This window comes from Serinus canaria, chromosome 13 (assembly GCF_022539315.1).
Source record: "Serinus canaria isolate serCan28SL12 chromosome 13, serCan2020, whole genome shotgun sequence".
In the NCBI taxonomy this organism is placed as follows: Eukaryota; Metazoa; Chordata; class Aves; order Passeriformes; family Fringillidae; genus Serinus; species Serinus canaria.
In genome coordinates this window covers 3,674,454-3,692,244 of record NC_066327.1, presented here as the reverse complement: position 1 = coordinate 3,692,244, position 17,791 = coordinate 3,674,454, and the positions used below count along the sequence as shown (strand labels likewise).

Sequence of the window (17,791 nt, the reverse complement as noted above, 5' to 3'; positions counted from 1 at the left end):
AGGGAAAGCATGATGTGAGTGTTGTGCATGACCTAACCAGTCTATTAAGGAGTACTTCTGGAGACCATAAACAGCCCATGAAAAAAGCAAAATGAAGCTGTTTTAATCCTGCATAAAAGATCCATTAGGAAACCAGTAGGAAACAAGCTGGTTACAGTAAATTGAAATGGCTGGGGAAATCTGTTTCTTTTTTTCCCTCTCCCATCCATTGTAATTTCTTCAGCTGTTTTAACCTGAAAAGAAAAAATTCAGTGTGAATTTTGAAATGTCATTCCCTTGCTTCTAATTATGTTCATGAGCACCTCTGCATATGTGTATATTGGGCGTTTTAGAGGTTTTTCAAAGGGGTATTCCAATAAATGGTTACATTTTCTACAGCTGAAGCAACACTTAACATTATAGCCTTTCATATGCAAATAAATTGTTTTTAACGAACAAAAGTCTTTTGTATTCAGAAGGAACTGGCAAAAGAAGCTTTTACTATGCTCTGTGTGCTACTTTAGTTCACCAAGTTAATTTTCAGGTTTGCTTTAACACTTTTGAGAGGGTCCATCTTGCTGTGAAAGCCTGAATGCTTGATCTTTTCAAAATGAAGCATGTAGTCAAGAATTATGTCCTGGAGAATGCTTAGATGAGCTCAAGTTGCTGAAATTGTGGTGAATTCTGCAAGGACAGGTGGGATATGTGGAGTTTCTGCAGCTGGACTGTGTAGCTGAGGTTATACAGGTACAAGTGACATTTCAAATGGGGCCACATCTATCCCTTCCAGGAGGACAGGAGGTTACTCTTTAGATTTTAAATCTCTTACTGTGTTTGTAAACATTACAAGTGTTTTTATTAACTTCTGCAGTGTCATTTACTATGACTTGAAAATGCTGTGGAAAGTAATGCAAACACTGATTTATACTGATAGGAACAATGGTTACAATTTACAGTACCTGTAATTCCTTACAAGTTTAAATGCCTTGCACCTGACAGATAACTGGATTTGGTTTACCTGGGCGTTTTTTTTTTTTTGCCTTCTGACAGGGATAAGCAGGTTAATTTTCATATTCTGGGGTTCTTTTCCCAATCTTCTTGCTTGTTGGCAGAGATCTGGGTTTACAGTTGCCTGGTTCTTTGTGTGCTGTGCTGCCAGTTGAAGGGAAAGGGAGGTTCTGCCTTGGGCTTAGCTGGTAAGTGCCTGCTGGGAGCTGTGTTAGTGTAATTACTGAGAAGAGTCAGGCTCAGAAAGAAATAATCTCCCCAGGAGAAGGAGGTGGTGGTGGAAAGGTAATTTGGCTCTCTGCAGCTACTGCAGGGAAGACTTAGTTAAATGCCATTCTTGCCTTCACTGTGGTGTTTTAGCAGCTGAAGGCTTTAACAGCTGCTTTGTTGTTTTCCCTCTTAAAACCCCACAAAACCTTGACTGTCTGTAGTTGTAGAAGTGCATCAACACTTCCATGAAGAGGGACAAGTTTATTGTCTGAAACTAGCTATTCAAACTTTACCTTGGGTATTTCATGAGATTTAGACTTGTAGATAAAGGTCATTGTCATGCAGTGAAGTCCTCCCACAGGAATTATAGAAGTCGAATTCATAAACCATGCAGAACACAGAAATACTTGTTTTCAGTCTTGGCCTGGTTAGGTAAACAGAAATATCCTAAACCCACCATATGCACCTTAAAGGTTTCCTTTAGTACTTCCAAACTTGACTTTGCTCACAATATCAATTTAACATGATGAAGTAAGTGTAGCTATCCTACACAGGGATGGTTTTAGACAGTATTTATATATAATATTGTACAAATAAAACTTTACCCAGAAGAAATCTGTGAACTCTATTAAGCAGAGCTACTCAAGAGCAAAGACCACAGAAACTATTTGCAGAGCTGCCATGGCTGGAGAATTTGATATGTTCAAACATACTCATGGTCTAGCTAAAAGCTACAGCTTTTTTGTTTGGTATTCAAATTGAATCCTTGCTCTACCTGGAAATGCTGCAGAATGATTCCATGACATGCCATGAATAGTTTTCTGTTCATTTTTCTTTTCCCAAAGAACAGCTGTTCCCTTCCTTTGTAATCTAAACTTTGTTTATTATTAATTGACTCCTGAAACCTAATAAAAATATCTCATTTTATTGCAAAAGAAACCATCACATTTAAAGGGCCTAGAAATATCCAAAACATACATTAGAGATCCATTAGGAAGATGTTGTGTGTTATGCTGGCAGGATTATTGTAGTGCACAGAACCAACAGAAGCCCTACATGAACTGCTGTTACAGAAGACAAATCAGTATTTTATTCATACATTTTTAGTTTTTAAAGAAGGTTAGTTTGACTCCATAAAACAGCAATTTCAAATACAGTAATTTTGGGATATACTGCATTCTGTGCAATGTTTTAAATATAGCATATATCACTTATATATATATATTTCTCAGAAACTCACAATATTTTTGTAATCAAGTGCTATCAAGTAGTTGTTGTTTGGGTTTTTTGGTGGGATTTTTTGACAACTTATGGGCACTTTGTGTGGTTTTTTTTTAAATTTTATTTTGGAATGTGTTTGTATTTCTAACATTTCTTTCCTGCTCTGTGAGCTGGTTTTAGGGATTATGCTGTAATTTTGTAAATTAGGGAAGTTTTCTGTAGCCAGTACTTTTATCTTCCAACAGTCTACCAATTTCTACTGCTCTTCCAATCTTCACACTATCAATTATGTAGTGTGTATCTGGTACTTTTTTATTTCCTATAGGAATTAATAATTAGTTAATAAAATATTTTAAAATATTAAACAATAAAAACCCCATTGTTTTCCTATCATATTTTCATATAGCCAAGATTCTCATGTGTTACAAAGCTTGAAATTTTAATTATTTTATGTTGCTAAGATATGCACATTTGAAAATCTAAACAAAAGAGCATCAAAGCAGCATTACCTTGTTCCTGTATCCACCACTGACACCTCCTCACCACTTTCTAGAGGGACAAACACCTTTTGTTCCAATGTTCTCTCATGTTTGATGTAGAAAACCTTTTGAGTGTCAAGCACTGTGGGGATAGCTGGGGGTAAAACCTCCTTGCAGCCTCCCTGAAGGAAAGCACTGAAATTCCAGATTTCTGGCCAGAAAGCAGATGCCTTGGGGGAGTGAGTTTGAAAACTGGGCAGAGGAAGGCTGACAGAGAAGTGACTCTTCCTGCAGGGCTGAGGCATGGCTGGCCTGGAAACCTCCTGAGCTTCCCTGCTGCCCTGGGGACACAGGTCACAAACAGAATTTCACATCCACACCTGCATGGTCCAGACTTTACTGACTGAGAGAAATCAAAAAGCACCAACTCAGGAATCTGGAAAACAAAAGCTAATTGTGACTGGGAGGTTAAGGATTAAAGATTGGTTATGGTTCTGAATCCCATCAAGCTCAGATGTTAAAATATGAAACCTGTATTTCAGATTCAGATTCAGCATGTATTTCAGATTCAGTGTATTTCAGATTCAGCACTTAGATCAGTGGATTTCAGATTCAGCACTTAGATCAGTGGATTTCAGATTCAGCACTTAGATCAGTGGATTTCAGATTCAGCACTTAGATCAGTGGATTTCAGATTCAGCACTTAGATCAGTGGATTTCAGATTCAGCACTTAGATCAGTGGATTTCAGATTCAGCACTTAGATCAGTGGATTTCAGATTCAGCACTTAGATCAGTGGATTTCAGATTCAGCACTTAGATCAGTATATTTCAGATTCAGCACTTAGATCAGTGGATTTCAGATTTAGCACTTAAATCAGAGTATTTCAGATTTAGCACTTAAATCAGAGTATTTCAGATTTAGCACTTAGATCAGTGTATTTCAGATTTAGCACTTAAATAAGTGTATTTCAGATTTTTATGAGTATTGATGTTTCTTCAGGTCATAAGAAAGACTTAGAGCCTTTCTTGTGACACCTTTGCTTGGACTTTGTTAAACTAAAAAGAGAGTTTCTGTTTTGCATAGTTCTCCTGACTCCAGGAATTGATTGGTGCTATGTGGTGAACCAAAGGGGTGTGGTTTGTTTAAATCAAATGATCTGGATCCCTTGAAAATTAATTAAAAGCATCATAGGTATTATATGGGCAAACCCAAAATCAGATAGCTTAAAATGAGCACTTTTTGTGCTTGTCAACAAAAAGAAAGGCAAAAGGATGGCTTTTGTATCATAAATTATTAAAAATGGGTTCAATACAGAAAAAAAACCTTGCTGGTTTTACTTGTGTTAGAGCTCTTGGTGTTGCTTATTATTTTACTTTACCACAGGAGATATTGGTCTTAAAGTATTATTTTAATGCCCAAGAATAATTTATACACTAATAAATCCTTCACTGCATCAATTATAAATACTAAAGCAACAAAGGAATGCTGTTGGCACTGCAGCACAAGCAGAGCTTGAGTGTAACACTGATGGAGTCATTTAATTCTTACCTTTTTTATAGCCACAACCTATTATTGAAGAGCTTTTCTGTCTCACTAAAGGCATCTAAAGACATTAGTAAAAAAATAATTTCCTTTTGAAAAGCCTCTAAAATAACAACAGCTTTGTTCCTGTCATTTCTGTACTAACTGAAATTAACATGGAAATGGTTTTTAAGTGTCAGTCCTTTAGAATTTTGATAAGTTAAGCCATGGCATAGTGCAAATTTTCTTCTTAAAGATTCATTTTGTAAAGAAATTAGTCCCTCAAGACAAAATTCTTCTGTGCAAAATTCTTTTTAATGTATTTTCAAATGTGTAATTAACCCTAGGAATTCAAGGAACACAGAAGTGTACAAAAAGTGTACAGACATTTAAAACTAACATTGCACAATTAATACAGGATTACTTAGAAAAATAAGATGCAGGGATTAATCTATGAATACCCTGAACCAGGGCCAATTCTAAGAAAAGTCTGCAGTACATTCCACTCAGCTTGCTTTGGAAAACCTTTTCCCCCCTGCCCCCATATGAAAGGTGACCATGTTTTCATGAGTAAAATAATGGGATCACCAGTCATAGGTTGGGTTCCATTGGCACACTCTGTGCTAATGGTACCTTGAGTATTTTTGGAGGAAAGAAGTAGCTGCATTGACATTTGATAAAATCTTTTCAGCATGTATATATATATATATTTTTTTTTTTTTTGTGCAATACAGATCAGTTCACTAAATATTATTTTTATCTTCCATTTTTTATCATATATTAATGTACATCTTAAGGCAAAGAAAAAAAAATCTTGGGATATTTTGGTACAGCAATGCAGGTCTTAAATGGATAGATTGGGCAAATGATTCAGTAAGACAGTAGCCAAAATAGTAATTCCTCTTTATCCAGCAATTGGGTGATGACCTCTGAGGGATCATGTCCAGTTTTAGGATTCCATGTGTATGACAGACATCAACTCACACCACCAGGGTGGCTGTGGCTGCAGCATGGGAGATGAAAGGCAATGAAAATTGGGTTTGTTCAGTCTTTTAGAGCTGAAGATGTAGGAGAGAGGTCTCATTATCCATGTAGCTCTTCTTGCAGGTGTGCTTGGACAAAACAAGGTGTGGTGGGCACAATCAGAATTCAGGAAATTCAGATTAGGTGTTAGGAAAACCTGGAACAGCCTTCCCCAAGGAGCTGAGGATTCTTGTCCTTGGAGATTCTCAGAACTCAAATTCACTGAACTTGGACCTTGCTTGAGCAGGGGTTTAAGACAAGAGTTACTGTGACATTCTCTGCTTTTACCACTCCCCAGTTCTTTTCAGAGAAGTCCATTGAATGACCTCTAAATGGTAGCTTTTTACAACAAACAAAGAAAAGGGCAGAGTTAAAACTTAACCTGAAATTCTTTTGTTTGTTATTTAATATTAGATGACAGCAACAAATTTGGGGATGTGAAATAATTATAGTCTCCTCTGAGGAGAGGTATGTTTGAGCAATTTAGGTTTCCCTGAATTTGTTCTTGATGGTGTTGTTTGTTCAAAGCTTGATGAAGATTTTTCCTCTTAGTCGATGTTGCTTATAAATGGCAAATAAAGGCTGGGTGACATGCTTAGCTTTGTCTACCACTGCTTTTTAAAGTAGAGATTTGAACCTTGTTATTTTGGAAAGTTAAAAAAAAGGTCTTTACAAAGCATATGAAAGTGTCCTTGGAAAAAAAAGGTAACTTTCTTTTGAAAGAATCCATTTCTTTTCTTGAAAATAGTATCTTCATGCACCTTTGTTCAGTGAGCTAATTTAATTAAATTCAATTACTTTGATTTTTCAGATACTCTAATTAAACATTCTTAACCTTTGTGATTTCATAATAGCACATTTTCAGGTGTGTGCTCTCAAGCTCTTTCTGTTTTAGTGTCTTTTGAAATATAAAAGGATGCATGAGGAAGTCAAATCCACCAGAAACATTTTCTTTTCACCTTTTTTGTCTTTCTCCTTAACTCCTTTTTCTCGGGAGCTGGAGGATCAGGTGGTGGCTTCTGAGGTGAAGCTGAAGCTGCATTTTGCTCTGCATTGTCCAGTGTTTTCAAAATCTGATGAAATCTTCCTTCTTGTTGTCTGAAGTCATATTCTACACTACAGAAAAAAAATGAGAGACCTATGCTAGTAAATGAGAAATTCCCCCTTTAAAGAACATGTCAAAGGCTGCTTCCCTCATCAGAATAATTGGTGTTATTCAGTGATACAGCCTGGGGTAAACATAGGGGGTTAAGGGTTTGCTCCTTTGAAAATAAGTTCGCCTCTTTTTTTTTTTTTCCTTTCCTTTGAGTGAAAAATGTTACTTTAAGTGAGTTAAGAATTCCAACATCATGCCCAAAGCAATGGGGAAAAATGAAAATGTAGCAGGATGACCTTTCAATACATTTTATTCAAAGGTCAGACTTTGATCCCATAATCTAACAGTCATGTGCTCGTAATTAAAAACTCTCACATGCTTAACTTTGTTAAATGTGAATGTCTCCCACTAGGACACAGGCTAGGAACAAAAATATATTCAATTAAACTGTATGTAAGTCTTTGAGATAAGTGGTGTTAGTTAAGAGGAAAGTTGCACTCATTTCCTCAGTTGAAATCCCTAATTATTATTGATGTCAAACAAGAGCCAAGATGTTAATTAGATAAGAGCAGATGAGTGCATAGAAATAATTGTAAGGTTCAAAAGAGTCAGTGTGGACAGGGCTGAAGCAGTATTGTGTGTATTTTCCTTATTTCAATCATCTCTTTTGGGCAGGAGAGTGAGTTGTATCAGCTGTGGCTGCTGTGAAGGCTTTAGAGAGGAGTGGAAAGGTTGTATTTGCCATGATAGGAGGAAAAGAGCATCATTTAAGGGGGTTGGGATGTCACTTCAAGGCCCTGAAGCTGATTTTGGCACAGAACAGAAGACATTTGTAAAGTTAGGAAATGTGCAAGTCTTTAAAAACTTTTAATTGTATTTTTATATTAAATCCATAAGCATCATTAAAAAGAATGTTGAAATTAGCTAGAAGATTGTTTCCCTTAATTCGTGTGTCTTGGGGTTTTTCATGAAATAATATAACTCAATGGGGAAAAAGAAAGCAGGAGGATAATTTTCATTTAGAAAAGAGTAGAAGGATCTCTTGAACAAGAAGCAATGCAAAATAAATATTTTAAAAAAAGCAGAAAGAAGTGATAGAAAATCAGTGCCTCTTGCATTTTATCAGCTTATTATGAAAACTGTAACTTAATACCTTTCAATATTCACAGACCAAGGGTGCTGGAGAATGACATGTGTTTATAGAACATGTAAGGGTAGCATCTGCTCATATGCCTTCTCCACCCTTCTTCAGAGCTCTTAATTTAATGTTGGAGATATCATCTCCAGAGGCAAGAGGTCAATTCAGTCTTCATTTAATACTGCCCATGATAACTGGTTTGGGTGGCTGCTTGCATTGTTTATTACAATACAAACATTTCTATTACACGGCCTGGATTGGAAATCCCAAGCCTGGAATCCCTGCTGGGTAGTTAATAAAGGCAAATTTACAGTCACTGTTAGGCAGAAAAGCTCTTTATTACTTTAGTGATCAGTGTAATCCACAGGGGGATTTCTGTGAGATTCATGCATTGTTTGAGGGATTGTGTGATAAAGATGGTTCAGTGACAGCAACCCAGCACTCTGCATGTGCAGGGCTTGCAGCAGGGAGGAGTGAGGCTTTTTAGGAGCAGGAAAACTGGGGGCAAGATAAAACACTTGATTTTAATCACAGCTGTGATGCTGTCTTAGGGGACAATACTTGCATGGACAATTCAGGCCACATAAAACACAGGAACTGCATCTGTTTGTCTGGAGCAAACACTGACAACAATTGCTTCTTTCAGAATATTGTCTAATGAACTTCAAATATTAGTCATTCAGAATGCTTTGTTTATAACCACATCCTGTGGAACACCTCTGTAAACCAAAAATTATTGTTTCCTTACTGTTTCCTCTTTGTCTCTTAAAAGTGGAAACTTTTTAGATCAGCTGTGTTCTCCACATGTTCTATTAATCATTGCAGTGTGAGCCTCCAGGCACCGTAACTGCTGCAAACTACCTGGTAAATCAAAAAGGCCCCTGAGTTTTTTCTTACTTCCTCTGTTCTTTCCTTTGAATGATAGTGCTTGTTGTTCAAGATCAATCCTGCACTGAAACAGTGTAAACTTAAAAACACAGGGTATTTTTGCAAAGAGAGAAGGCAAGGTGGTCTGTAGATAAATTCTAGGGAGTGACCTGTGCTTGTCTAGCCCATAAAATACACAGAGATTGTTTGTTCAGACGCCATGATCAAGTAAAGGAAATCTCTTTTTTCTTTTTTTTATGAATACAATCTGTGCTCTTGGATAGGTCATGTAACTTCTCAGGGTATCCAGGGGGCTGTGAAGAAGACCTACATCTTTGTCTCAGAGGAGTTGTGGTGTTTAATTTGTGACATGTTAATTACTTGGCAATTTCATTACCAGAGGTTTAGGACATCAGTATGGGATTGAGCTGCATGTTGAACAATAGGTTCCAGTGCTGTGTCTAGTTTATTAAGCTCTTTACTAAATTTGCTTCTTGCAGTACATGAAGTGTGAAAAACACTTCCATGTGAGTATTTTCTATCAATTATTTCCATTAAAAAATTAAAGTTAGAGTAATTACAAACTGTTGAAGATAATGGTTTGCCACATTCTTTGAAATGAAGGAAAAGCTTTCAGCCTCAAAGAGAAATTCTCTAACTCTTTATTTTTGTAAATGTAATCAAGTGACCCAAGGTGTGGGGTTTCTGCCTTGTAACTGAGCTTGCAGAGATTGGATAATGTCTTTATAAATTCCCTTGCTGAGTGGACAAAGTGCATGTGCAGCACAAGCAAGGCTTTGTACCTGCTGGATTTGGGCTTGATGTCTGAACAGCTGAAGGCTCTTAGAGTGTGTTTGTACAGAGACAGAATTTGAAACATGTGCAGCTCCCAGAGCACAGCCCTGAAAAGTTTTCTGGCCATAAGAGTTTAGCATAAACTGCACTTTAAATCTGAAGTAGCCTACCATCAAATGGCACTCTCTGAAATTAATAACAACTGAGGTGAAAATGTGGGATTTTGGGGTCTCTTTTGCAGGTTAACATGAACTGTAGCTATAACCCACTGGCATTCAGAGAACTGGGAGTTTATCTTTTCCAAGATCTAAAATTATTACAGAAACCCTAGCTTTAAAAATGTACCACACAGAGGAATTCCAGCATCAGAAATGGCATCTGGGTCTTCAAAGCATGCCAGTAATAACACTGTGAAACTTTAGAGGGAATTTTCTCTTTGAATTCTCCCAAGTCCAATCCCCCTTTCCTTTCAGCTACCACCACTGTGAATTGTTCTCTATTTGGGGAACAAACCAAGCACCTCATACAAACCACTTTTTGTCTTTTCTTAAAAACTGGCTCTTAAAAACAGTTGAGACAATTAATAGGTGTGAGCAAAGCAGTGTTTGTGCAGCTGAGGGTGTGCAGGCAGGGCAGGACTGGGGGGAGCAGGGTACCTGTAGATGATGCACGCCGTGTTCTGGCAGGTGCTGCAGTTGTTGAGGTCCTGCCCAGTGTGGTAGAAGTTCCTCCTGGAACAGACAGCAGTTCATGAGATGTGGAGTAACAGGCACAATAACAGAGCTCTCAGTCATTTATGAACAAAAGCCATGCTGTTCACCCCCTCTGTTAGCCCTATGAAAAATTCTAGTACCAAATTCTAAGCTGGAAGGTTTAAACACACACAAACCCTGTGAGCCTTGTCCTGACCTCTCCCACCTCATGCTGTTAAGAGTTCTGGTTGTTGGTTCTGGTATGAATACTTGTTATGAAAACACTTAGACATGAGACTGTTCTAACAAACACACTTTCAAGTATTTGAAAATCCATGCAATTTGCTGAATCAGCCTGATCTCTGTCCTTATGCTTCCCAGTCTTCCCTTTTCATGTTTCCTTATTTGAGTATAACTAAGTCAGATTTTTACTGCTGATAAGTTACAAATTTGTAGTGTTGAGAAAACAAGAAAAGTGAGTTTTCATGCTTAACACTAATTAGAGCTGAAATAATTTATGATGGAGAGACCTGTGTTAGAAACAGGTTGAGATTGGCTCATTACATCTGAAGAAAGTGTAACACTTATATTTAACAAGATTTATTTCAATTAGGGGAGATTGATTGGTACCAAAATAATTTTCTGATTTTTTGGGGAAAAATGGGAGTTCTTCATGTGTGGTGTTGTGCTACCAATAAAAGTGCTTGGAACATTCAGTGAGGTGAATCTGCCAAGGTGGATTGAAGCTTCTCATTGAATCTCACAGAGACACTTCAAGATATTTGCCTTTTCTTTTTTCTTTTCAGCCATGTGGTAACTGAACAGAAATGGATTATAAATATTGCTGGATAATCTGACTGTGCTTCACTGCAAATTAGTCTTTGCTATGGGCAGATTCACAAACAAAATTGAAACTCAGGCTCTCCCCTAGGGAAGGAATGCAGGGGAGAAGGAGTGGCTGTTCTTTTCTGTCCCTTCCTATGGAACCACAGTCAGGTGGAGTCTGGATGAAGATTACAACAGAGAAATGACTGCTTAGGCTTGAGACATACTTGGATCCCTGCCTCCAGTCTTGCCTCTTACCTAAAGTTTTGGTTTGGAGTGTTGTAAATGTTTTTTGCATTTTTGCTTTTAGTCTGTCTACATGGATTTTGTCTCTTGTGTTGAGGCTTTTACAAATTTGGTGCTAGAAAATCATGAGGAACAAGCCTCTGGGAGAGGGAATGTAACACTGAGGGAGGAGCTGAATTGTATGGGGAAAATGTTAGATAGAACAAGAATTTCTGTGGGCACAGTGGAAGCTAAGGAAAGTATTTTTATGATAACAGCCAGATGGACATTACCAGTTAATGTTTCCAGATAAAAAAAAGGTGATATGTATGGAGTAAAATTACATGCTAATCTGTTTTATATTGTTTTAGTTTTTTTTTAATGAGTGTAAATTCCTATTTGAATTTTGAGTTGGAATGTTATTCAACACAAATACAAGTTAACTTCAATTCCAAGCTAAAGTACTTGGGAAAAGAAAAAATCTTCAATATAGAATTTTTTTTCCCCCTTCAAAAGTTGTAAGGAAATTGGAGCATATAAAGCTGTGGCCTCTGTTTGTTCTGTCCTGAGAGCTCTGCCCACATGGGTCCAAGGGCAGAGCCCTGATGCAGTGGTGTGAGCATGGCAGTGCAGTGCTCTGGGCTCTTCCTGCAGCTGCACCTGCACAAAACCCGCAGTGCAGCCTCCTTGTGGTGCCTGCACAGTTTGTGCAAATGTGGAATATTACCTGATTTGGTCATTATTGTAACCAGTAAATACAGCTGATACATGTGATCTGATTTTAGAATTAAGAGTGCAGTTTTGCATGCATAAGTGATTTATCTACATCCATGAGATGCCTGTGCTAAAGATTAAAATTATGGTAGCATAATCTCTTCATGTTCTTTTTTCTTTAAAAAATGAAATGGAACCTTTATTCCTTTGATTTTTTTCTGAGTTTTTCAAAGAGAAGTTGTTTGAAGGATATACTACTTTACAACAAAACAGAACTTTAAAGTGCATCCTAGATGCAATTACTGTAAGAAAGAGATGCTGTTGACAGTTTGGAAAGCTCTATTAGGATACTCTGAAACCTATTTTGAGCACAAAAATATTTAAAATTCTATTTTAACTTTGTCCAATCTTTAGATATTAGTTGCATTTTTTTTTTTATTTATAATGCATAATAATGCATGAATACTACTTGTAGCCTTGGCACAGTCTGTGTCACCATAGTGACAATAAATAAAGGGTTTTTACATTGTATGGGGGTGAGAAGGGAGCCACCCTGAAACCTGAGAGTCTGAAGTGAGCTCTTGCTGACAGCCTTCACATGCTCTGTCTTTAGCTCTCAGTCTGGCACCCCTTGTGTGTCTGACCTTGCCATGCTCTGAACACCCTAAATCTAAATAAAAAAGGGAGCTGTTAAGCTGGGTCTTGCACTGGATTTTGTAAAGGCAGTGTCAGCTAAAGCCAAGCTATAAAGGGACCTGCTTCTCTGCTGAGGCCCAAACATCATAAAAAGGGTGCAAGGTACATTTTTGCAAACTCATCTTTAAATATCAGAGGAGCTGTGGTTTTCAGTAGCAAAGGTTAAAAGAATGCTAACATCTACTTTACACTTCTGATGAATTACCAATATTAAAAATGAACCATACCCTTCACTGAGGGCTCTGGATTTTTCCAGGTCTTGGATTACATTCAAAAGGACTTTAATCTTCTCCTGGTTGGACTGCAAGGATTCCTCTACAGACTGCAGCCTGCCTTGTAGGGCACAGAGCTCTCCATGTGCCAAGTGAATTTGATTGATTTCATTAATCTCTTTGTTGCTTTGCGGGTTTATTTCATTCCTTGGCGGGTAAGACTTTGTGTGAAATCCTTCTGAGCAGCTGCTACACTGGGAAACATCTGCCTGGGTGGAATTGTTCTGGCTTTCAGTGTTACTTGGCAGACATGGTTTTGATGCATTGCTGCTGGGCAGTGACAGTGGTGGGTGATCATCACTTGGGAGTGTCACACAGCTGGAACCTGGCTTGTGCTCTCCTGCCTGGTGACAGTCTCTGAGGAAACAAGGAGATGAGCTGTGATTTGATGGGGGGGACAGTGGAGTAGTTTCCTTACTGCTGGCATCTCTGCTGCCTACAGGCAGCTCAGAATCACTTTTCTGCTCTTCAGGAGCAGCAGAGTGGGGGTTACATTCACTGCAGTTCCCAGAGCTGCTCAGGCACGGCTCTGCTCTGTCAGAATCAGATGACAGTGTGCTGTTTTCATGACTTTCGTGGCTGTTGATGACAGTAGAAGAATGCAGTGAGTTACTTGAAGCTGTGATTGTGTCTGGTGCATCCAGGGGAACGTTTCTGTCTTGTGGGAAACTCACATGAATGTATTCAGGCACCTGTGTGGACGCAGTTGTCTTGTCTGACTCTGAGAAATCCCCCGAGTACCTCGGTCCATTGCTTTGTGCTTTTGATGATCTCTGACCCAAGCCCACCTCACTATTCCTGCATCCATCCTCCAAGTGATGACTTACCCTCAAGTAGCAGAGCTCTGAGGACAGAATGTCTGGTTCACAAAGGTTGCCATTTACCTGGATAGAGTTTGCAGGCTCTGCTGGCATTTCTGTCAGTGATTTGCTCACTGTCAGCTTTTTCCTTTTAAAAACAGGGAAGTGTTTCCTGAGGCTGGGAGAAGTTTGTATGGCAATATTCCGAAGCCCCTTGTGAGCCCTTGGAAAAGTTGGAGACTGAGTTAGCAAAAAATTGTGATCCCTAAATATTTCTGATTTGCCAGTAGTGAGTGCTGTGTCTGGGGCAGGATTAGCCTCCAGCTCTGCCTTGCTGCTGACACCATCCTCCTTGAAGCGGACCTGCTGGGATTTGGTCCTGCGGTGCTGGGGGTGCCTCAGAAAATCTGCTGAGTCCAGGCTGTTCCTTTTCAGGAGCACTGGTCTCATTTTCATGTTTTGCTGGGCCATTGAATCACAATTTAAAGTCTGTAAGTAACGTGTTTCTTTGCGACCCATTTCATTTGACATTTGACCTGTAGGTTAATATTGTTCCTAAGATACAAATTAACACCTTACTCCTGGAACATATCATTCTTCTCCTTGTTATTATCTATATTTTCAACTGGCATGTTGTCTTTAGGGATTCTCTTTCAAATTTAATTGCTGATTAGACCAAAACTAAGATAAATTAAATATAAAATTTAAGGAAATATTTCTTGTAGCTCAGGAATGCAGAAATCCTTTTACCTGCAGCTAACATGGTCTTTGTATTACAAAATTGCCACAGGCTGTTTCAGTGAACTAATTTAAAGGTAAGGTTGAGTCTATGGCTTTCCTGGAGGCTCTCATTTGACAGCAGCTCTCCATTAGGGATCCAGCTTTTATTTTTTTTCTGATGGACCAGTCACATGTGTTTTATTTGCATGTTGTCTAAACAAGCATAATAACTTCTGGGGACATTTTCATTTCTGCTGCATAGTTGTACTGAATATGGAATATATCCATTCATATCAAACTGAATTGCTTTCTTTAGAGATATTTTTCCTTCCTCAGCCATCTTTTTAATGGCCTGTTGAAACTTATCTTCTCAAAGAGGTAAGGAAAATGTCACCACTTATGACCAGGACAAAACACAGCATCCAGAGGGATTCAGAGAGAAGAGTTACTCATGTGTAGTTGTTACTGCCATTCTTGCAAACACAAGGCAGATCATGTCCAAGGGGTTGCCTCAGCTCTGTAAACAGGACAGAGGTCCAGGTTGAATAACTAGAAGAAGCAGAAGAGCAGAAAATGTTTCCTGAAAATAAAAAGACAACAGTTGTAGCTGAGCACAGTGGCAAATGGTGATTTCCTGCTGCTGTCTCCTAGGCACTTTGCACATCTCTGCTTCTGTAACTTTGGCAATGAGATACTTGCACAGAAACTGAAAAATGGTTTACAATTTTGAGGTGGCTCAGGTTTTCTTCATATGAAATACAATGCTCAAAAAATGGATATATATATATATATATATATATATATATATATATTTATAGAACAGATACAAAATATCATAAGCCTGAATCTGGTCCCAAATGCAGATCTTAAAACTTAAGCAGTTAGATTTGAGAATGGCCATTAAATCCTCTTATGGATGAAATATCCAAAACTGAACAATACAAATGTGAGTTCTAAATTTGGAAGAAAGCTGAGGTGTGAACAAAAGATAATTTTTGGTTTTGTTTTTGGTTTTTTTTGTTGTTGTTGTTAAAGATATTAATTTTCAAGTGTTCGGGTTTGAGTACAAGATTGCAGCTAAATTCCCAGTACAGTGGTAGTTTACTATTAATCCTGTTCCCTGTTAATTCACTGGTCATTTCACTAGCCTTACTACTTCCATTAGCTCAGAACCTTTTATTTAAGCACTGCCCAGATTTTACCATATTTAATTTACAAGAATTGAGGAGATGGGTGCAGTGGGAGAGATCTTGTTACAGAATATAGCAAACTGTTATGCAGCATCATGTAACATTTAGGCACTGTAATATAATTTAAGCAAAGTAATAATGTGATATTACTCTATTACAAAGTTTTAGAAGAAAATGAGTGTTGGATTATTTCACTGCAGAGAGAAATGTCACATAATATCTTGAGAAAATAACTATGTGCATTAATACTAAATTTTAATTTTGTGATATTCATGAATTCATGGGAATCTCTGTGCTGATTGTGCATTGGAAACAAGAATCACAGTAAACAAGTCCAAGAGTTTCTGCAAACAACATTCCAGTGCCAAGTTCTGAGCTCTCATTTCACCCACTAATTACCAGAGACTTTTAACGGTTCTGTTTGAAAATTTATCCAAATATTGCAGCAGCATTCTCCCCATCACAGCTGCTGTGCTCCAGGCAGATGGACTACTTTAAAAGTTCTGCTTGCCCAATTAAATTCCTAAAGAAGCTTTGGAAAGCTAATCCTTTGTGTTTTAAATAAAAGTAAAAAGCCCTTAAGGGTTTTATAAGAGCTCTCCTTGGGCTGTAGAGGCATTTGAGCTGCATTCCTGCATTCTTAATTTGAAAATTGCTATTTTAACTCTGTTGATTTTTAGCTACCTTGTCATCCAATACTCTGGGTTTACTATGAATTGTAATGAACATTTTGGTGCTGTTGTTTATATTAAATCAAGCTGAAAGGAAAAAAAATATATAGCTAGGAATGTTCAAATATTTGGATTGAAAACCCAGACTGGTGAATTTCAATGAGTTATAGGTGTCTGCTCTTGAGTGAACAAATCAGTTCAACATTGCCAATTACTAAGTTTAAATAATATTTTCTCTTGCCCAGCATCTAATTCTTTATTCTTTTCTGACACAGCAATTTAAAGTTCTTGTTTTGCTCGTTATTTGACATTGACTGAAGTAGGAAAAATGCTAAGGATCCATTTCATAGAAGTGCTTTCAATGTATTAATTTAACTTATTTCACTCATAAAGAAAAGATTAATTCAGTTTTAAATTAATGTCTGGTAGTATTACGAACAGTTTTAGTAGCAGAAATTTACTGGAGTTTAATGTTCCTTGGCTCTAGCTCTGCAGCCTCCTCCTTGTTCCTTGGCTGCTCTGCTCCATGAACTCCCTGGGTTTTTCCAGTCCCTCCATCCCCTGTTGGAGAAGTGCCCCATGAGGTGCTGGATGTTATTTTTAAAATGGTGCACATTTCATGCTCCTCTTTTCAATGTTTTGAGTATGTGCAGTATGTGAATCTGACTGATGTTGCCTTTTTTTTTTTTTTTTCTCCCCAGTTTGGCTTGGCTGGTGTTGTAAAAGAAAACCTTGACTTTTAAGGTCTCTGTGTGCTTTGCACACACAATTCTTAGTGGTGATAGTTCCTCTGCAGTGTAAACTTCTCCTTGCTCCACTGAAATTGTATCCCAGGGTGTAACCAGTGAACCCCCTAAAAAACACTCAGGTGCAAAGCCTGCCCCTCCAAACAGCAATAAAACTGCTTTTCCATCTGGGCATTGTGGGTCTGAGTTCTCAGAAATGCACACTCAGCTCAATCACACTGCCAGCCAGAGCAAGTTTGACAAGACACAGATATTTTTCTATATAATTTTTCTTCCATCTTTCCTGCCTCTGCCTTCCCAATTTCTTCAACAGAGTCAAACATATTTTTTGGTTCATATTTCAGTTTAATGGCTGAAGCTGTGGGTAGAGAAGTGCAGTGGTAAGGATAAATGGAGATTATAGGAATTGCATGGAGTAAAAAACCTTGCAGCAACAGACAGTGGGGATTTTGGAAGAGTGCAGATGTGTGAGAGTGGTGGTTCTGGGGGTTTTCTGCAATTTCTTACAAGTTGCCAAAGTTACTTATTTCACATGGTTTTCAAACTTTCAGCTGCAGTTGGAAACCTTAAGTTTTCATTTGACAAGTTGGTTAAAAAAATATTTTTCTTATAGTAAAAGTGTGATATGTATTTTAGAAGTTTGGTTTTCCCTTATGCATTTTTTAAAAACAATATTTCTTGAAACTAAATGGTTGAACAGAACCTTTCCAATGAATAAAGGAACTAGGAAAAGTTTGTGGGGGCTTTCAGCAGGAGGATGAATAATCTAATTTGCTTTCCACTTTTGAGCATCCTCACTTTCAATTTCCCAACTCAGTCTATGGCAGTGGGCTGGAACAAGGTGATTTTTAAGGTGCTGTCCAACATAAACTGTTCTGATTCTGTGACAGGTGACAGCTG

General features: G+C 37.9%; 2 protein-coding genes across 2 annotated transcripts in view; one reads left to right on the top strand and one right to left on the bottom strand.

Annotated features, from left to right (window-relative positions):
• The window catches only part of DOCK2 (dedicator of cytokinesis 2), a 160,046-nt gene that overhangs the window by 63,694 nt on the left and 78,561 nt on the right, over nucleotides 1-17,791 (top strand). The gene's annotated exons all lie outside the window — the stretch shown is intronic.
• The window catches only part of INSYN2B (inhibitory synaptic factor family member 2B), a 30,238-nt gene continuing 17,161 nt past the window's right edge, over nucleotides 4,715-17,791 (bottom strand). Inside the window, exons 2-4 of the mRNA XM_018915317.3 lie at nucleotides 12,720-14,864; nucleotides 9,997-10,071; nucleotides 4,715-6,560 (exon numbers count right to left, since the gene is read on the bottom strand). Coding sequence (XP_018770862.3) covers nucleotides 6,374-6,560; nucleotides 9,997-10,071; nucleotides 12,720-14,095 — 1,638 coding nt within the window. The 5' untranslated portion in view covers nucleotides 14,096-14,864 and the 3' untranslated portion in view covers nucleotides 4,715-6,373. The remainder of the gene's footprint in view (nucleotides 6,561-9,996; nucleotides 10,072-12,719; nucleotides 14,865-17,791) is intronic.